This window comes from Sander vitreus, chromosome 18 (assembly GCF_031162955.1).
Source record: "Sander vitreus isolate 19-12246 chromosome 18, sanVit1, whole genome shotgun sequence".
Lineage (NCBI taxonomy): Eukaryota > Metazoa > Chordata > Actinopteri > Perciformes > Percidae > Sander > Sander vitreus.
Genome location: NC_135872.1, coordinates 29,207,004 through 29,223,152, shown reverse-complemented (window position 1 = coordinate 29,223,152; position 16,149 = coordinate 29,207,004). Strand labels below are relative to the sequence as shown.

General features: G+C 39.8%; 1 protein-coding gene across 7 annotated transcripts in view; it reads right to left on the bottom strand.

Moving 5' to 3' along the window:
• The window catches only part of epha7 (eph receptor A7), a 102,069-nt gene that overhangs the window by 5,279 nt on the left and 80,641 nt on the right, over positions 1–16,149 (bottom strand). For 2 of the 7 annotated variants that reach the window (XM_078273989.1, XM_078273991.1), the window contains exons 10-16: positions 12,909–13,034; positions 11,444–11,629; positions 11,011–11,072; positions 10,581–10,790; positions 7,594–7,809; positions 2,507–2,700; positions 1,709–1,864 (exon numbers count right to left, since the gene is read on the bottom strand). In XM_078273989.1, the coding sequence (XP_078130115.1) occupies positions 1,709–1,864; positions 2,507–2,700; positions 7,594–7,809; positions 10,581–10,790; positions 11,011–11,072; positions 11,444–11,629; positions 12,909–13,034 (1,150 nt within the window). The remainder of the gene's footprint in view (positions 1–1,708; positions 1,865–2,506; positions 2,701–7,593; positions 7,810–10,580; positions 10,791–11,010; positions 11,073–11,443; positions 11,630–12,908; positions 13,035–16,149) is intronic. The other 5 variants (XM_078273990.1, XM_078273992.1, XM_078273993.1 and 2 more) reach the window with 3 other exon arrangements.

The following is a 16,149-nucleotide window of genomic DNA, read 5'->3' as shown; positions in this document are numbered from 1 at the left end:
TTTTTCATTTTTTCTTTACCAATGATTGACCTAAATATTTCCTGTTTATACGGTACCATACCACATCATATCTGTTTGCAGTAAAACAGAGTGAAAGCAGAAAAAGCAGAAAGTCCATGTAATGTTCTTCTTTACAAAGTAAATGACATGTGATGTCATTCTTCTTAGAAAACTATCAGTTTTTAGAAATGTCTCATGATATATTGTCTCTAGAAGTGTATTATTCAAACGCTATTTTGTTACAAAGATAATTGCAAAACTATTCTAGAATCACAATGAATGAAAAAGTGTGTTTGGAAAGTCTATTTGAACCCTTCAGCATTTTATGGGGATGTGGAAACACATTTTGACATCTCACGGTCATTGGAAGTTGAGAGTAACAGCCACGTTTCTTTCCTTTGTTTAGTCGCCTTGGTTTGGCTTACCCAATATAATGTATTTCATAATGCCTGCATTATATTCCAGGTCATTCACAGGTTATATTATCGAATGTGTGAGCTTGTTCCAATCTGTCGTCCCCAGCACACCTATGACACAAGGGAAAAACATCTAATAACTGGCAAAAAACCAAGGCTGAAGTGCACGAGCCTGAGCGTAGTTTGTAGGCGACCGCATATCTGGAACGAGCATTCTGTCTCCATCTCCAAGAAAAGTCTGAAGGAATTTGTTGACTATTCTAAGTGTTATATTTGTACTGGGATTGTCGATATTTTGTGATATTGTCTGTGTCTATTGTGATTCCTTTTTCACTGTCTGTATTTTGTGGTATTTGTCTGTGTTGTGTCTACTGGGTATTGAGTTTAAAGTGTCTGTATATTCTCTGTTGTATGGTTAATGTTATCGGGCCCCCTCTGAAAAGCTTTTAGTATCTTATTTGGGGTTCCCCATTACACGCAGCCTACATATGATCATTGTACCTTCTGAAATTGTGTTTTAATGATACGATGATGACGTCTGAATAAATAAGAAAGAAAAAGTATGGGCCAATGCTCATATTCAGCCTCGCTCAGTGCAGTAAAGCAGTTCATGACGCTCTCGAAGAAGATGAGGACCCACGACATGAGAATGTCTGATATGGAATAAATAATTTTTTCACAGATCTGTTGTATGAAGTTTGAAGTTGAAAGATCTATGCCCTTTGAGCCCCTAGAAGGCTTTTAATGTAAACATCTGTGGTGTGTTAAGTTGTATTGAGGGTAAGTAAAAAAATAAAAAACAGCAAACTAGAAACATTTCTAAATATTTAGTGTATGAAAAAAGTTTTTTCTGAGATAACGACAAACTCAGAGGTTGTGCTGTTGGGAAATGTACATTACACTGAATTAATGAAGACAACAAAAACACATGGATGAAGTGCTGAGTTTGCAATAAAAGCCAATTAAAACAGGAGCAAATCAATGACCAGGGAGGCGTCTTAATAAAATATATAAAGTAATAAATCAGGGAAGAAATAAAGGCCGGGTTATCTCTGCAGTTTGGGTAAATAACGGCCCAGGCCAGTGTTTGAAAATGTACGGTAAGTAAACTAATAAACCTCATGGGATGGCAGTCTACCTAAAGTGGCTGAATACAAAATGCAACAGTGTAAAGAATGTGTTTACTCCGGTTGGGCTAGAAGGAAAGGGAGTATAGGAGAGATCACAGTCTAACTGTGGCTGGTATTAATGTTCTCTACTGAGGCTTAACCGCTGGCTTCATATCTACTTACTCGATTGACATCCTGGCCACAGATTCCAGGGAACTGTAGCCAGCCGCTGTGAAGTTGTCTCTGTATCGCTCCATCTTGATGGCTTCCAGCCACTCTCCCACTGAGCAGAAAGCGGTGAAGTCTGGTGTGCTCTGATCCAACAGTGGACTAATTGGTCTGCGGGATGAGCACAAAGTGATGTTTATGTCTTGTGTGAAAAAGGAAACGTTCCGCTGAAAACACAATCAAGCAGGAGATGAGACAAAGTGACTACCAACGGCATCCAGCGGTGCAGTAAATTGCGAGAAGGGGGGAAAAAACTAGCTGATTGGAGGCTTCAATCAATAAGAAATTCACAAACAGATGCAGCATGTCGGCTTTCTTGCTTCTGAAAAATATTTGTGTCAATATCTTTTCAATCTGAATACATACACCACATACTGTACAGTCTCTGTGTAATGAAATGCTTTTGAAGCAGCTGTAACCTCTCGATCTCACCTCTGGAAAGTATGTTCTGACTGCAAATAGAATGAATCTGACAAACGTCAGACTGAGGTCTGGAGTTCCCACTGCACTTTAAAGTACCAGGAACTCATTACAGAGATTGATTTAAAAGCCCTACTATTGACCATAGAGCCATGGAAGCTGCTTTGGGGTATCGATCTCCTGGGATTTGTCTTTCATCTGTGAACTACAGAGGCTAAATCATCCACTGGACACTTTGGATCATCCACTAATGCACTAAAATAAAAGTTCAAATTCTTTTATTGTATGAAGCCACATTTTAAAATGATTCATTCAGGCTTTTTATTGCCTCACCTTGTACACGTTCCCACTGGGGTTTTCAAGGTGTTAGGGTTGCGGATCATCTTATCAAGGATGCCAACTATCTGATCGAATTTGGGACGTTCGGCTCTGTCTTTCTGCCAGCAGTCCAGCATTAGCTGATGCAGGCCTGGCGGACAGTCCATTGGGGCGGGAAGACGGTAGCCCTCCTCTATCGCCTTTATGACCTGGAGAATGCAAAACAGATGGATGCATTAATATCAGCTTTCAGTATCATCCTAAACCCAAACCCTTCACAATCAGCTTTTAGTATCACCCTCACTGTTTAGTGAAAAACTGTTTACTGTTTAGTATGAGCCTTTAATATTACCCCATCCTCAACCCCAACCCCAACCCCCAAATCCCTGACCCAAAGTCTTTACTTCTCATTTCTATCTGTAATGCCAACACGTTCTCACTCCCATTGCGTCAGAAAGCAACGCTTGATCAGGTGTCTTTGGTGTGCGTTATTGACGCAAAATGTCTCCTTTGGCGTCATATTTAAACGCTCCTGGTCGGGACTCTTGGAGTCATCTTTTTGACGCTCTGGGTTGGGACGTACATTTAACTGACATGCGGCACAAGAACAGGACAGTTCGGTTTAGGAAAAGATCATGGGTGGGGTTACAAAATGTACGTTTCAGTGACACGAGGGAAAGTCCTGTGTTGTTTGACCCATCCACCACCCCAAACAACAATTTATTTTTTAGGATTTATTGCCAAATAAGTAACACAATGACTTTGCCTTGGTCGTTGGTGCAAACATAAACATATTAAACATTAATATGAAATAAACAATACAGAAACAAACATATACAATATAAATGTTCAACATTAAGAAAAACAAGGTTGTATGGATTAGTGCAGGATGTTTAAAAATGCTGAGGGATGTGCAAAAGTTCAGGATATATAGAATGTACAGAGGACAGGATGTAGGATTAAAAGTTTTTGTCAGTGGGGGGGCCGGGGCCTTGTTAATGAGGCTGGCTGCAGAGGGGAAAAAACAGTTTTTGTTTTTGTCTCAGCAGTAAAGTTGGTGAGCAAAATGTTACAATAAGTCATAGCCGATAATGGACATTACAAAGGATATGAGATCCAGAATGGAATAAACAAATGAACGTTCATTTGATGGTCATGTTAAGAAGATTGTTTGATTCATTCAGATCAGGCACATTACCAAAATTAGGCATTTTCTCTCATTCACTGATCCTGAAAATGTTATGCATGCTTTTATTTTGCCTCGGCTTGATTATTGTAGGGCTCAGTCGGAAAACAATCTGCTGCCTTCAGTTAGTGCAAAATTAAGCTGCAGCTCGGCTTTCAACCATCTCTTTGGCAGATGGGATCATATTATATCTGTCTTTACTGGCTGAATACATTTTTACAATTGATCTCAACATTTTACTGATTACCTTTAAGGCACTACAAGGTAAGGTTACATTGTAGATATTCGGTACATTATATGCCAGAGTGCAGACCAAGTTGTGAGTTGAATTTCCCACATTGTTCATGCGCGTAAACAAAAGGCTATATTTATACAGCTGTGATCAATAATAGAAAAGATCTTTGCACGGAGCTTTTAACCTAGTCTATTGTCACTCTGCATCATGCATGCATTTCAGCAAAGGGTTCATTAAAAGTCAATGCTGTGAGAACGGTAGGTGCAGCGTGCACTTTGATTTGAGCCCCTAGCTCCCCCTTCCTTTATTGTGTGAATACGGAGCTGTGTACGTTTCTGCATATATTCATCAGCTACTTCTGTCAAGACTGCTCAGACAAGAATGAGTCATGGAAGGGAAAAGGTGTCAAAACACTGAAACTGGGGAAAAATGCAAATAACGTTATTGCTGTACCCTCGGAGGTTTGCTGACATCTTGACAAAGTGCAAACATTTCTGACATTGATGTCTGTCAAGTAGCCGAGCGTCCAAACACCACATGCGCCACTTTAATGCCCGGCCATCTTGTTTAGCATTTCTAACGTCTGATGGTTCAATCAGCATGCCTCTGCTTTGGAGCGCCGGAGAATCTTAACAATGTTTAGGCCTGATGTTGTGGGTGCTAAACACATATAGGAATCTTGAGGCCTGAACTAACTCGCCATCTGCCATCAATCAAAATGTGCCAAGTGTCCGACAATAAGAACAGCTTTGAGTGGTCTGGCCCAGTTGGACTCCCTCAGTGGGAGTTGGCAGGAAAGCAGGCAACAGCACTCAGAGAACTGCGGGTGAGTCAACCATCATAGCAACTTGTGACATTTGTTAAAAGAAGTGTGTTCATTGAGGAAGAAAAATCTGAGCAATGTCAGTTAGCTCTTACAATTTACTTGATGGTAAAGCACCTAAAGGTACCTTCTCTGATTTTCATTCCAGCACCTAATAGAACCCCCAAATCTCCAAACTCCCCTTCCAGCTCTAGTGCACTGAGTTTCACAACATCAGCAGTCAAATGGGAGAAGATTCTGGGACTTTGAAGCTGTGTGTACTTTGACTTTTTTCAGTTTGAAGAGCTGCATTGCTGGAGCTAAAATAGCTTGTTTGGACTGTGTTGTGCTTGACTGAGGTTAAACTTCATTTATAGTGACTCCTATTTAAATATGACTTATTAGGATACAGCTACAGCAAGCTGTTTTTCACTTATGTTTAGGTTTTGTAAATATCCAACATAAAGCGGTCTATGTTCCAGGTACAATGTGAGAGATGTAAACTAATTCCCTCTCTTGCAGTAAGTGAGTGTACTGGAGCTTTTATGTTTCATTGAAAGGTGACAAAACACTGGTACAACGATTAAAGGAGTACTCTATCATTCTATATTGCACTTCAGAAAGCGTAACATTTCAATAAGATGGTCGATTGTGACCATCTTATTGAAATCTGTCTCTTTCAGAGGTGCAATATAGAATTTGCCTGACAAGCCAGCCCCACATCCAGATGTTGGGTCTGGGAACTCACCATTGGCAGGGCTCAATCTGAGGGGCAGGATAAACGGTTGTCTTTCAAATTCCCTCTGCACGCAATAGGATAGCTCTACAACCAACCAGAGCAACGCTAGTTGATATAATAAACTGTTGCCGTATCCGGTCGGCAAAACTCCGAACATATCTTCCTTTTTTAAGAATGACTTCAGTGCCGTTCTTTCTTCTTTTCTCAAAGAAAAGCTTAACTCCAAGTCCTCCAAGTCGCGGCCAAAGCCAATTCCAAAGACCGCTGTTCGCCAGCAGCAGCAGCCATCTTCTTTGTTTTCAAGTAGCAGGGAATTCACGTGAATCCGTCGTAACTCTGCCATCATTACGTTAAGCTCGCCCACCGACTCTATACACAATGTGATTGGCCTGACCAGAATCTGGTTTTTCCAGCTCGTAAGCCAACGGAGAGTTGCTAGACGACTCTGGCTGCAAATGACATTTGCTGCCACTAGGGTGCGTCTAGATTTCTAGGCTACACAATCATAGCAGCAGAAGTCGAGGTATCCTGACATTTACACACATGCATGGGTCCAACTCTAAAAACACTCAATCTTACATTTCCCTTAATGCAATCCATAACATATTTTCAGCAGACCCTCCCTGATTGGTGAATGACCATATGTTTTGAACACCACACCTCAACAGAACACAGGCATTCTTTTTTATTATTTTTTTTTTTAAAGATTATTATTTTTGGACTTGATTTAAAAAATGTGTAGTCTCAAGACCAAGCTCAGGTAAACTTGATAACATCACTATGACATCATCTCAACCGAAGCCACAGAAGACATTATGGAACATTTTTCCCAGGTTGAGTAGTGATGACCATGAAGAGTAAACTATTCATGATGTGTAAAATTAGTGTAGTGGCCCTTTAAAATCCGATCTGTCTCTACATCCCTGACTTGTGTGTCTTGCTTGTTGTCTAATTGGTTCAACGCTGCTACTTACACTGGTTCACATTAACATAAGTAATGTAAAGTACACACTTTTTAAAGACATTTGAATCAAAAGCATTCTGCATGACAAGTGTTTTCCACTCCTGTTATTTATAATAATAACCAGAATCAAATCTCTCAGTACTTCATTTTTATTATGTGTCCCATTTCACAACTGCTTATCCTTGAAATGGATTTAGACTGCATGATTAGAGAAAGACTTCTTGAACTAATTAAGCCCAAGGTTACCGTGCCCGCCGAGCTGTTCTCACCAGGGTCTCGCGAGAAAGCCTCAAAGAAGAACCACAAACTGGGATTCTGTCTGTGATTTTCTCTGCTTTAGTGGGATGACTTCGTAAGAGATAATTAGGGGGTGAATCTGGAAGTAATGCATAACCACTGTACTAATGCTCTTTTATACTAGCTTGTTAGGATTTATGGTTCAGAAACTCATCATGTTAGAAAATAGTAAAAAAACTACCATTACAAGTTCTCTGAGCACAAGGCAATGTCTTTAAATGACTCTTTGTTTTTTACTTATTTTGTTCGGCGAGTGAACTCATATTTACGTGTTCAAAGTGCCCCTTTAAAATCAGAGCATATCTGTGTATTTACATGATTTACAAAGCAATGTCTTTTTTGATCCTTGGTTAGGGCTTGGTACCGAATTCAATACTTTTTAGGCACCGACCGAATTGTCTCTAAAGTATCAAATATCGAAAAATGTCTTGTCATTCAATAACCAATTCCAATCCCTAAGGAGTAAAACCTCATCAGAGTCAGTGAGCCAATCTGCATGCAGCATGCTTCTACCAAGATCTAATAATGTCTGTGATTGGCTGTCTAATGTTACCTGTCGTAGAGACACGCAGGAAAGACTCTACGTTACACAGAGACGGCTCATGTAGTCAGAGCTGGAACATAATTACAAAGATTTGTGCCGAAATGTGTAATGTAATTTATTTTTGTTCATAAAATTGGTATCAAAAGTACCGTTTAGGCCTCGGGCTACAGTGTATGAATGTGTGTGAATGGTGAATGGTTCCTGTACTATGTTAAAGCGCTTTGAGTAGTTGTTAAGACTAGAAAAGCGTATTTACATTTACAGTACAGTCCATCTGCAGAATGACACGCATTGATTTAGTAACATAATGACTTTATAGCAGGAAGTAAACTTACGTCTTGATTGGACATATCCCAGTAGGGCCGTTCCCCATAGGACATGACCTCCCACATGACAATGCCATAACTCCATACGTCACTTGCAGAGGTGAATTTGCGATACTGTATGGCTTCCGGCGCGGTCCATCGGACGGGGATTTTGCCGCCCTGTTCGGTAAAACGCAGGTCAGTGGCTGGAGTAAAGATCAAATTCATTACATCCTGCATCTTCCCCTAAAATAAAAACATCAATTAGAGAGAGTTTTACAATTACACACAAGAAATAACAACTTTCCCACAAACTTAATACGGCAACTGATGACTTTATTAGTAAATAATTTAACAATGTGTTGTAGATAATTATTACTCATTGTTAAGTACAACAATGTCCCATTGGTGGGCGTTGTTGCAGTGCTGCAAAGCATCTACACTAATGTTTAGTTATTAACAGCTTTTTAAATATTAAAAACTATAGACATGACTTAATGGATTATTGGAAATTAAAATAACCCAAGACTTTTCATGAATGAGTATTTTTTACATTTATTTTCATAAGCAGTGCATTGAAATGTTTTATAACGTTAGCGTTGTGTAAACAATGCCATCACAGCCCAAAGTGACATTTTTTGGACCTTCTGTTCAGCCAGCAGTCTAAATCTCAAAACGACTTAATTTACAATTATTAAAAACGTAAGCAAATGCTCCCATTTCAGGAGCCAGGAGCTGCATTTCTGTTGGCCTTTTGCCTAAAATATAGCTTCCAATGAATTGATCATGAAAATAGTTGGTGATTCATTTTCTGGACATTGACAAGTCAATGAAGTGAGCAATTGTTTCATCACTAAATATTTGACTATTTTAGGGCTGTCAATCGATTAAAAAATGTAATCTAATTAATTACATACTCTGTGATTAATTAATTGAAATTATTCGCATACATAATTAAGGGTGCCTGAACCGATACTTTTTAAGAAAGTAAAAAAAGAAAAGAAAAAAAAAGGGTACTAAACAACAGTTGGTGACATTAAAGAACGGCTTGTTTATTGCTAAGGCCATATGGTCACAATGAAATGATTTAATAATAATGTATAACAATAACAATAACTTATTTCACTAGTAAATTGCTGATGAATGACAAAAACAACAACCAGATGGGAAAAGGACATTACAATAACTTCAAATGCACCACGAGGCTGTAGTTTACCAGTTTCAGTGAACGCACCGTCTGTGTTGTTTCTCCAACAGCAGCTGCAGATTGTTACATATCGGTGTTGAATCCTCTACAGTAAAACACAGTCACACTTTACACCGTTTAGCGTTAGCTGTCAGCATTTTAACCGTGTTTAATCCAGCTACTAGCTAGCGGTAGGCTAACGTTAGCTGCTGTTGAGTATAGGGTTAACTAGCTAGTGGTAGGCTAACGTTAGCTGCTGTTGAGTATAGGGTTAACTAGCTAGTGGTAGGCTAACGTTAGCTGCTGTTGAGTATGGGGTTAACTAGCTAGCGGTAGGCTAACGTTAGCTGCTGTTGAGTATAGTGTTAACTAGCTAGCGGTAGGCTAACGTTAGCTGCTGTTGAGTATAGTGTTAACTAGCTAGCGGTAGGCTAACGTTAGCTGCTGTTGAGTATAGTGTTAACTAGCTAGCGGTAGGCTAACGTTAGCTGCTGTTGAGTATAGTGTTAACTAGCTAGCGGTAGGCTTACGTTAGCTGCTGTTGAGTATAGTGTTAACTAGCTAGCGGTAGGCTAACGTTAGCTGCTGTTGAGTATAGTGTTGCAGCGGTGTTTGTGTTTCAGAGCATCAGAGAGAAGAGCAGACATATCAGAGGCACCAGATTTCGGTAGCCAGGGTTGACAGGAAGAAGATTTTTTACAAGTAAATGTTCCAATTAATAATCCCGGCAGAACATTCTCGTCTCCCTCCTTCATTTTACAGTCCAATGGTGTTAGAACGGCTCCGGGTCAAACCTCAATATGGAATGGATTAATCTGCGTTATTTTTTTTTTAACGCGTTATTTTTTCTCAGATTAATTAATCGAAATTAACGTGTTATTTTGACAGCCCTAGACTATTTTCCTCATATTTCCAGACTACTATTGTCCTCATCCCCATTAGTAGACCTTCGAAACATATATATGTATTTATACGCTCAGCATATGCTCATAGAGTTTATATATTTTATTTTTATTTATTTTTTGGGGGGGAGAGATTTGGTCTGGCTCCACTTGTGATTGGTTGTTGCAGCATGGAATTCATTATTTGATTTTGTTGTTTCATATTGTGAATTGGATGCTTAACAGATGTCCATGACCAATGGGAGTGTTGCGTTTCTATTACGCTCAGTGCTGACAGTGTACAGTGAACATGATCACCAGCCAAAAAGATTTCCAAACCTGGCAACCCAAAAGTTGTTCTTATTACTGGCTTATAGCGGATCTATAAAGCATTAATAAATGATTATTTCACTATAAATAAGGGATTAGTTTCAACTTATGAAGCCTTTATTAAGAGTGTATTGTCAGAAGGTTGTATTTACCTGTTTTGCACTTTTACTAAATGTTTAGGGTTACTTTTACTGAAAGGACTGCATACAATTTTGTTGTACAAGTACAATGATAATAAAGACTATTCTATGGAAACATATCCTGTTTTGAATATTAAAAATGGTGTAAACTTTCTGTCAATATAATTTTGAATACTTTTTTCAAGTTTCTTTAAAGTCGTCTCCGGTTTTCCCAACCTTTGTTTTATGCAAACACTCTGCACTCTACAACTTCCCTCTCCCAAACTGTACGTGTTCCTGTTTCTGTCTTTATGTTTAAAAAAAAAAGAATTGGACTGCAGAGAAAATGCAATAGATATTGTTCTGATGTGGGTCTTGTAATCTACACTGCTGTTCTGCAGACTGACTGGGCGTGCTCTATTCTCATGCACCGGCTGTGACTTGATTAGAGGATTCAGACAGGGCTCTGGCTAGAGATAGCAAGCACTTTAATTGACTCACAGTTGTTGTGTAGACAGCCTCGGGATCGTCGTCTATCACCCTTGACAGGCCGAAGTCAGACACTTTACATACAAGATTGCTGTTGACGAGGATGTTCCGCGCAGCCAGATCCCGATGGACGTATCCCATATCGGAGAGATATCTCATCCCCGCTGCTATGCCCCGCAGCATCCCCACCAACTGGATGACTGTGAACTGACCATCGTGTTTCTGCAGAGAAACACAGGCAGGGTCAGCCATCTTCACTGACCATGAGGGAAATGTAGGTCACAGCACTGCAGCAGCTCTAGCACACGATTTATGATATGTATGGGATGCAGAGATCCTGCTGCAGACCGCCTGCTCTCTGGGACACATTTGAGCAAATGCAAATAAAAAGTGACAAAAAGACGCTGCTTTCAGCCTCCTGCGCTTCCAAGGTGAAACTCACCCTGAGGAAACCGTCTAATGAGCCGTTCTCCATGTACTCGATGACGATCATCACCGGTTTTCCTAGAGAACAAAAAAGAAGGACAATAAAGAAGATGATTAATTGATTGCTGAACGTGTTTGCTTACAAAATGCTTCACAATAAACAACTGCGCCGAAACTGCTTCCAAGTTATTTTAAGCTCTGTGTTTCATTGGCTTTTAATTAAAAGTTACCATCTGCTCCTTTTATTACAGCGTCTAAATGAGAAAATGTTAAACAAGGACTGTAGCTAATTTAATCAGATATAATGCCACTCTAACTACGGCACTCCTTTACCTCCAAAAGATAAATATAACTCTGTTGAAACCGATCTCACGGGATGTTTAACCGTCTCGCGGCGCCAACATAGAGTTCACACTTTACATTTTTATTTCACATTCCAGTGGGATTACCTCGGGTCACGACTCCCTCCAGGTGAACGACGTTGGGATGGTCAAACTGTCCCATAATGCTAGCCTCGCACAGGAAGTCCCGCCTCTGCTTCTCCGTGTAGCCGACCTTTAGTGTCTTGATGGCGACCGACACGTCCCGCTTTCCGGGCAGCTTCAGCCGCCCGCTGCACACCTCCCCGAACTCACCTTTGTGGGATGAAACCATTCATGAGTTCAGAGTTCTTTATTGCCCCTCGAGGGGACATTTGATTTAAAAAAACAAAAACAAAAAAAACGCAATAAACAAGGCATAAAACATCTTAGCAGCACGCAACCAACAGATTGATTGAGACCAAGTTCATCACTTAAAAAGCGAACAGTGTCAAAATAAAATCCCTTGAGATTGTCTGGGAAAGTGATTTCTAAAAGTGTCATTGGGAAGGCCCAAGTGACACTACTAAAAAACTGTGCATTCAAGAGTTATGCAAGTTAGGGTTTAGAGTTCCTCGCTGCAGACTAAACGATTCCTGGGTCTATTCAGCTCCTAAATAGCTGCAGATGAAAGGCCGAACAGGCCTGGATTGATCATGGGGATTTGCAGATTTCAGTTATTGTTGTGCTTGTGTACTCTGCACGGATACTTATTTGTTTTTTATTATTAATTATTTTTGATTAATGTTTAACTATATGCAGTGTGTGACAGAATGGGCCATATTATGGTTTGCTGTATGATATTGTACAGTATCTGTTGTACGTGTTGTATGTGTTGTTGCTGTTGTTTTTTTATGCAGCACGGATTAAGTGCCCAAGACAAATTTCCCACTTTGTGGGACAAAAAAGTTAATCTTGAATCTTGAACAGCTTTAATTGCCAAGATTGGCCGTGCCTTCAGCAAATCTTGTCTGTCAAAGATCTTTGTTAGAGAGAGCTGCTGTATGCCCATTATCTTGCTGGCCTCCGTAACAGTTTTGGACAGACAACTTTTGTTTTGTACTGTAAAGTTCCCATAGAATAATGGACTCAATGTAAGATCGGTCAAATAAAACCATCAGAGTATTGTCCACTTTAAAAGAGTTTAGTAGTAGAGTGAGGTGTGGGTGGGTACAAAAAACCCTTCACAATGACAAATTTATTAGTGTATTTTGAGACAAAGCAGCTGTGCCGTGGTGGAATACAAATTGGAGTGCGACATCTTGTTATACTCAGGGGAGTGTAACCAAGACCTATAATAAGACATGCTAGAGATGCAAAGATACTGCCATTGACCGCCTCTGTAAAAGCCATGTGGCAGCAATTTCTCAGCTGTGGGGAATCTGTGACTGTCTCTACCAGACGCTGCCCGCACATTCATTGCAATGAACTTCTTCCCCCTCTAATATACAATGCATGGAGCTGTGTCAGGGTGTAAATATTTGGCTGTCAGTGTGATGTATGAGAGCACGGAGTCACTAAACAACAAGAGCCGATAGAACGGGGGGGGGCTCACCTGCTCCAATAACCCGCTCGATTTTAATGCAGGAGGCGTCCAGCTCCTTGGCAAATTGATGGACAGCCCTGTTTGGGTCCTCGTAGGTTTCAGGGTCAATGTAGGTTTTGGTGCCTGGAAATTTAACTGTAGAAAGGTAAGAGGATTACTGTTATGATTAAATATGCACGCTATGCACCGGCGGACACTTGACAGGCAAACGATTACTAAGACTGGTGATTCAGAGGGAGATGCTGAACAGTTAAACGGGTTCTCTCAGAAAAAAAAAAAAATCATCACAAACGGGAAGCAAAGATTTGAGCAGTGGTGGAAGAAGTATTCAGATCCTTTACTTAAAGACCACTAAGTCCTATATAAAAGAGACTTCAGATACAGTATTAGGGGACCACTAAGGTCTATATAAAAGAGACTTCAGATACAGTATTAGGGGACCACTAAGGTCTATATAAAAGAGACTTCAGATACAGTATTAGGGGACCACTAAGGTCTATATAAAAGAGACTTCAGATACAGTATTAGGGGACCACTAAGGTCTATATAAAAGAGACTTCAGATACAGTATTAGGGGACCACTAAGGTCTATATAAAAGAGACTTCAGATACAGTATTAGGGGACCACTAAGGCCTATATAAAAGAGACTTCAGATACAGTATTAGGGGACACTAAGGCCAATATAAAAGAGACTTCAGATACAGTATTAGGGGACCACTAAGGCCTATATAAAAGAGACTTCAGATACAGTATTAGGGGACACTAAGGCCTATATAAAAGAGACTTCAGATACAGTATTAGGGGACACTAAGGCCTATATAAAAGAGACTTCAGATACAGTATTAGGGGACCACTAAGGGCTATATAAAAGAGACTTCAGATACAGTATTAGGGGACCACTAAGGGCTATATAAAAGAGACTTCAGAATACAGTATTAGGGGACCACTAAGGGCTATATAAAAGAGACTTCAGATACAGTATTAGGGGACCACTAAGGGCTATATAAAAGAGACTTCAGATACAGTATTAGGGGACCACTAAGGCCTATATAAAAGAGACTTCAGATACAGTATTAGGGGACCATTAAGGTCTATATAAAAGAGACTTCAGATACAGTATTAGGGGACCACTAAGGCCTATATAAAAGAGACTTCAGATACAGTATTAGGGGACCACTAAGGTCTATATAAAGAGACTTCAGATACAGTATTAGGGGACCACTAAGGCCTATATAAAAGAGACTTCAGATACAGTATTAGGGGACCACTAAGGCCTATATAAAAGAGACTTCAGATACAGTATTAGGGGACCATTAAGGTCTATATAAAAGAGACTTCAGATACAGTATTAGGGGACCACTAAGGCCTATATAAAAGAGACTTCAGATACAGTATTAGGGGACCACTAAGGCCTATATAAAAGAGACTTCAGACTTCAAAAATACTGCAAGTAAAAGTCATGCATTAAAACAAACTTAAGTTAAAGTATGTAAGAATCATCAGGAAATTGTAGTTAAAGTATTAAAAGTAAAGAACTCTCCTCCCATTGTAGTGTGTGTAAAGGATCCAACCAGCTGTGTGTTTAATGGTCTGATCATCTCAGCTGACTTGTAGTCGTTATATTGTTGGTTAGTTTACTTTAGAATAAAACATCAGATTTTATAAACTACATGTGTTTTGTGTGCAGAAATCTTAATGTGTAAAGTAACTAGTAACTAAAGCTGGAACAGATGAATGTAGTGGAGTAAAAAGTACAATATTTCTCTCTGAAATGTAGCGGAGTAGAAGTAGAAAGTGGCATGAAAAGAAAAGACTCAAGGAAAGTACAGGTACACGGGGGTTGTTCCTCTGAATTTTGAAAATGCAAAAGCAAGTACACATTTGTCTTTGGAGGCAAAGGAACACTGTAATACTTAGAACTTTACAAACAGCTGAAACCTAATTGATTAACCGCCTCTAAATACTTCATATTGAAATCCACTTTTTAGCCTTGAAGTATTTCACTTTTAAAACCATGTATTTGGATTCATGTGGTTTAAAATCCCCTCTTTGATATTTACAGAAAGTCATTTTTAGTTTTGCAAGTGCTTGATGTTTTAGTAGAAATTCAGATGAAAGAGTAAAGCTCTGACTGACTGATAGGAGGGATCACTTGTGTTCAGGCTTGATTCGCTTGTTCAAGTTTATATCATTCATTTTTCATTCTTGGGTCTGAATTCACCCTTAATATATACAGTAAGTTCTTAACATTACATTTTTAAAGTTGCACCACTTGATATGGCCTTCTGGAAATTAAAAAGAGTTGGATTCAAATCAATCTCAAACATTCAGATAGATGGTTTTCAAAGTAAAATATTTCAATGCTATTAATATTTTTTGTCCAGATTGTTTTCAGAACATCCACTTTGATTTACAAATAAGAATGTGTTATATTCTTTGAAAAATCATATACAATATAACCAAGATAAAGTAGAAAAGGACACCGCTCCAATCACACCGATATGAGAAGAGTTCATGAATATCCATGAAGTGGTTTGTAAAAAATAAGGAAAACAAACAAGGCCAGAAATCGGGTTAGGGGATCACATTCTGCACAAATTAAAGGATCCTGCACTTTTAAGTGAACACACCCCTCATGGGGGCGATTACACTGTGAATTTAAATTCCACTGATAACAATATAACCTGTCAACTTTCAAATGTAATGAGCTACTACAGCCATAATACACAAGATAAAATGCTGAACCAAAAACAAGAGAACTGCGAAATAGAACTGCGAGCTGATCTAGCTGGAGAGACACTTATTCCCTGCATGGAGGGAAGCCAATCCAACAGCGTAAATACAACAAGCGCATTGTGCTCCTGCGAGGGGACGCCGGCAGCCCAGATTTCCCTCCACTTGCTCCCATAATTGCTTCGTCCATCCGAGATGTCAGTGGATCTGATAGGAGATGTCTTATCACCACTTCCTCGCTGCTACATGGCAGACAAATTGGGTCTACATGTTTGAATTTGCTCTATCTAGCTTCTGTCGCCCTGGCAGCCTCTCGTCATTTGATATTGCACAGAGGATTGCTCCATTAAGCCCGACACTAGCCATGTTTGTGTTTTCTCCCCCCATTTTGTTTTTCTTCTTCAGGGGGTGGGGCCGGTGAGCTGCTGCGGTGGTTCTGTCAGCCACTTAGTAGTAGCCAACCCGGGCTCAGCGGCACTGCCTCTGCTTCAGCCGTACACCCTGTGACACCCCTGA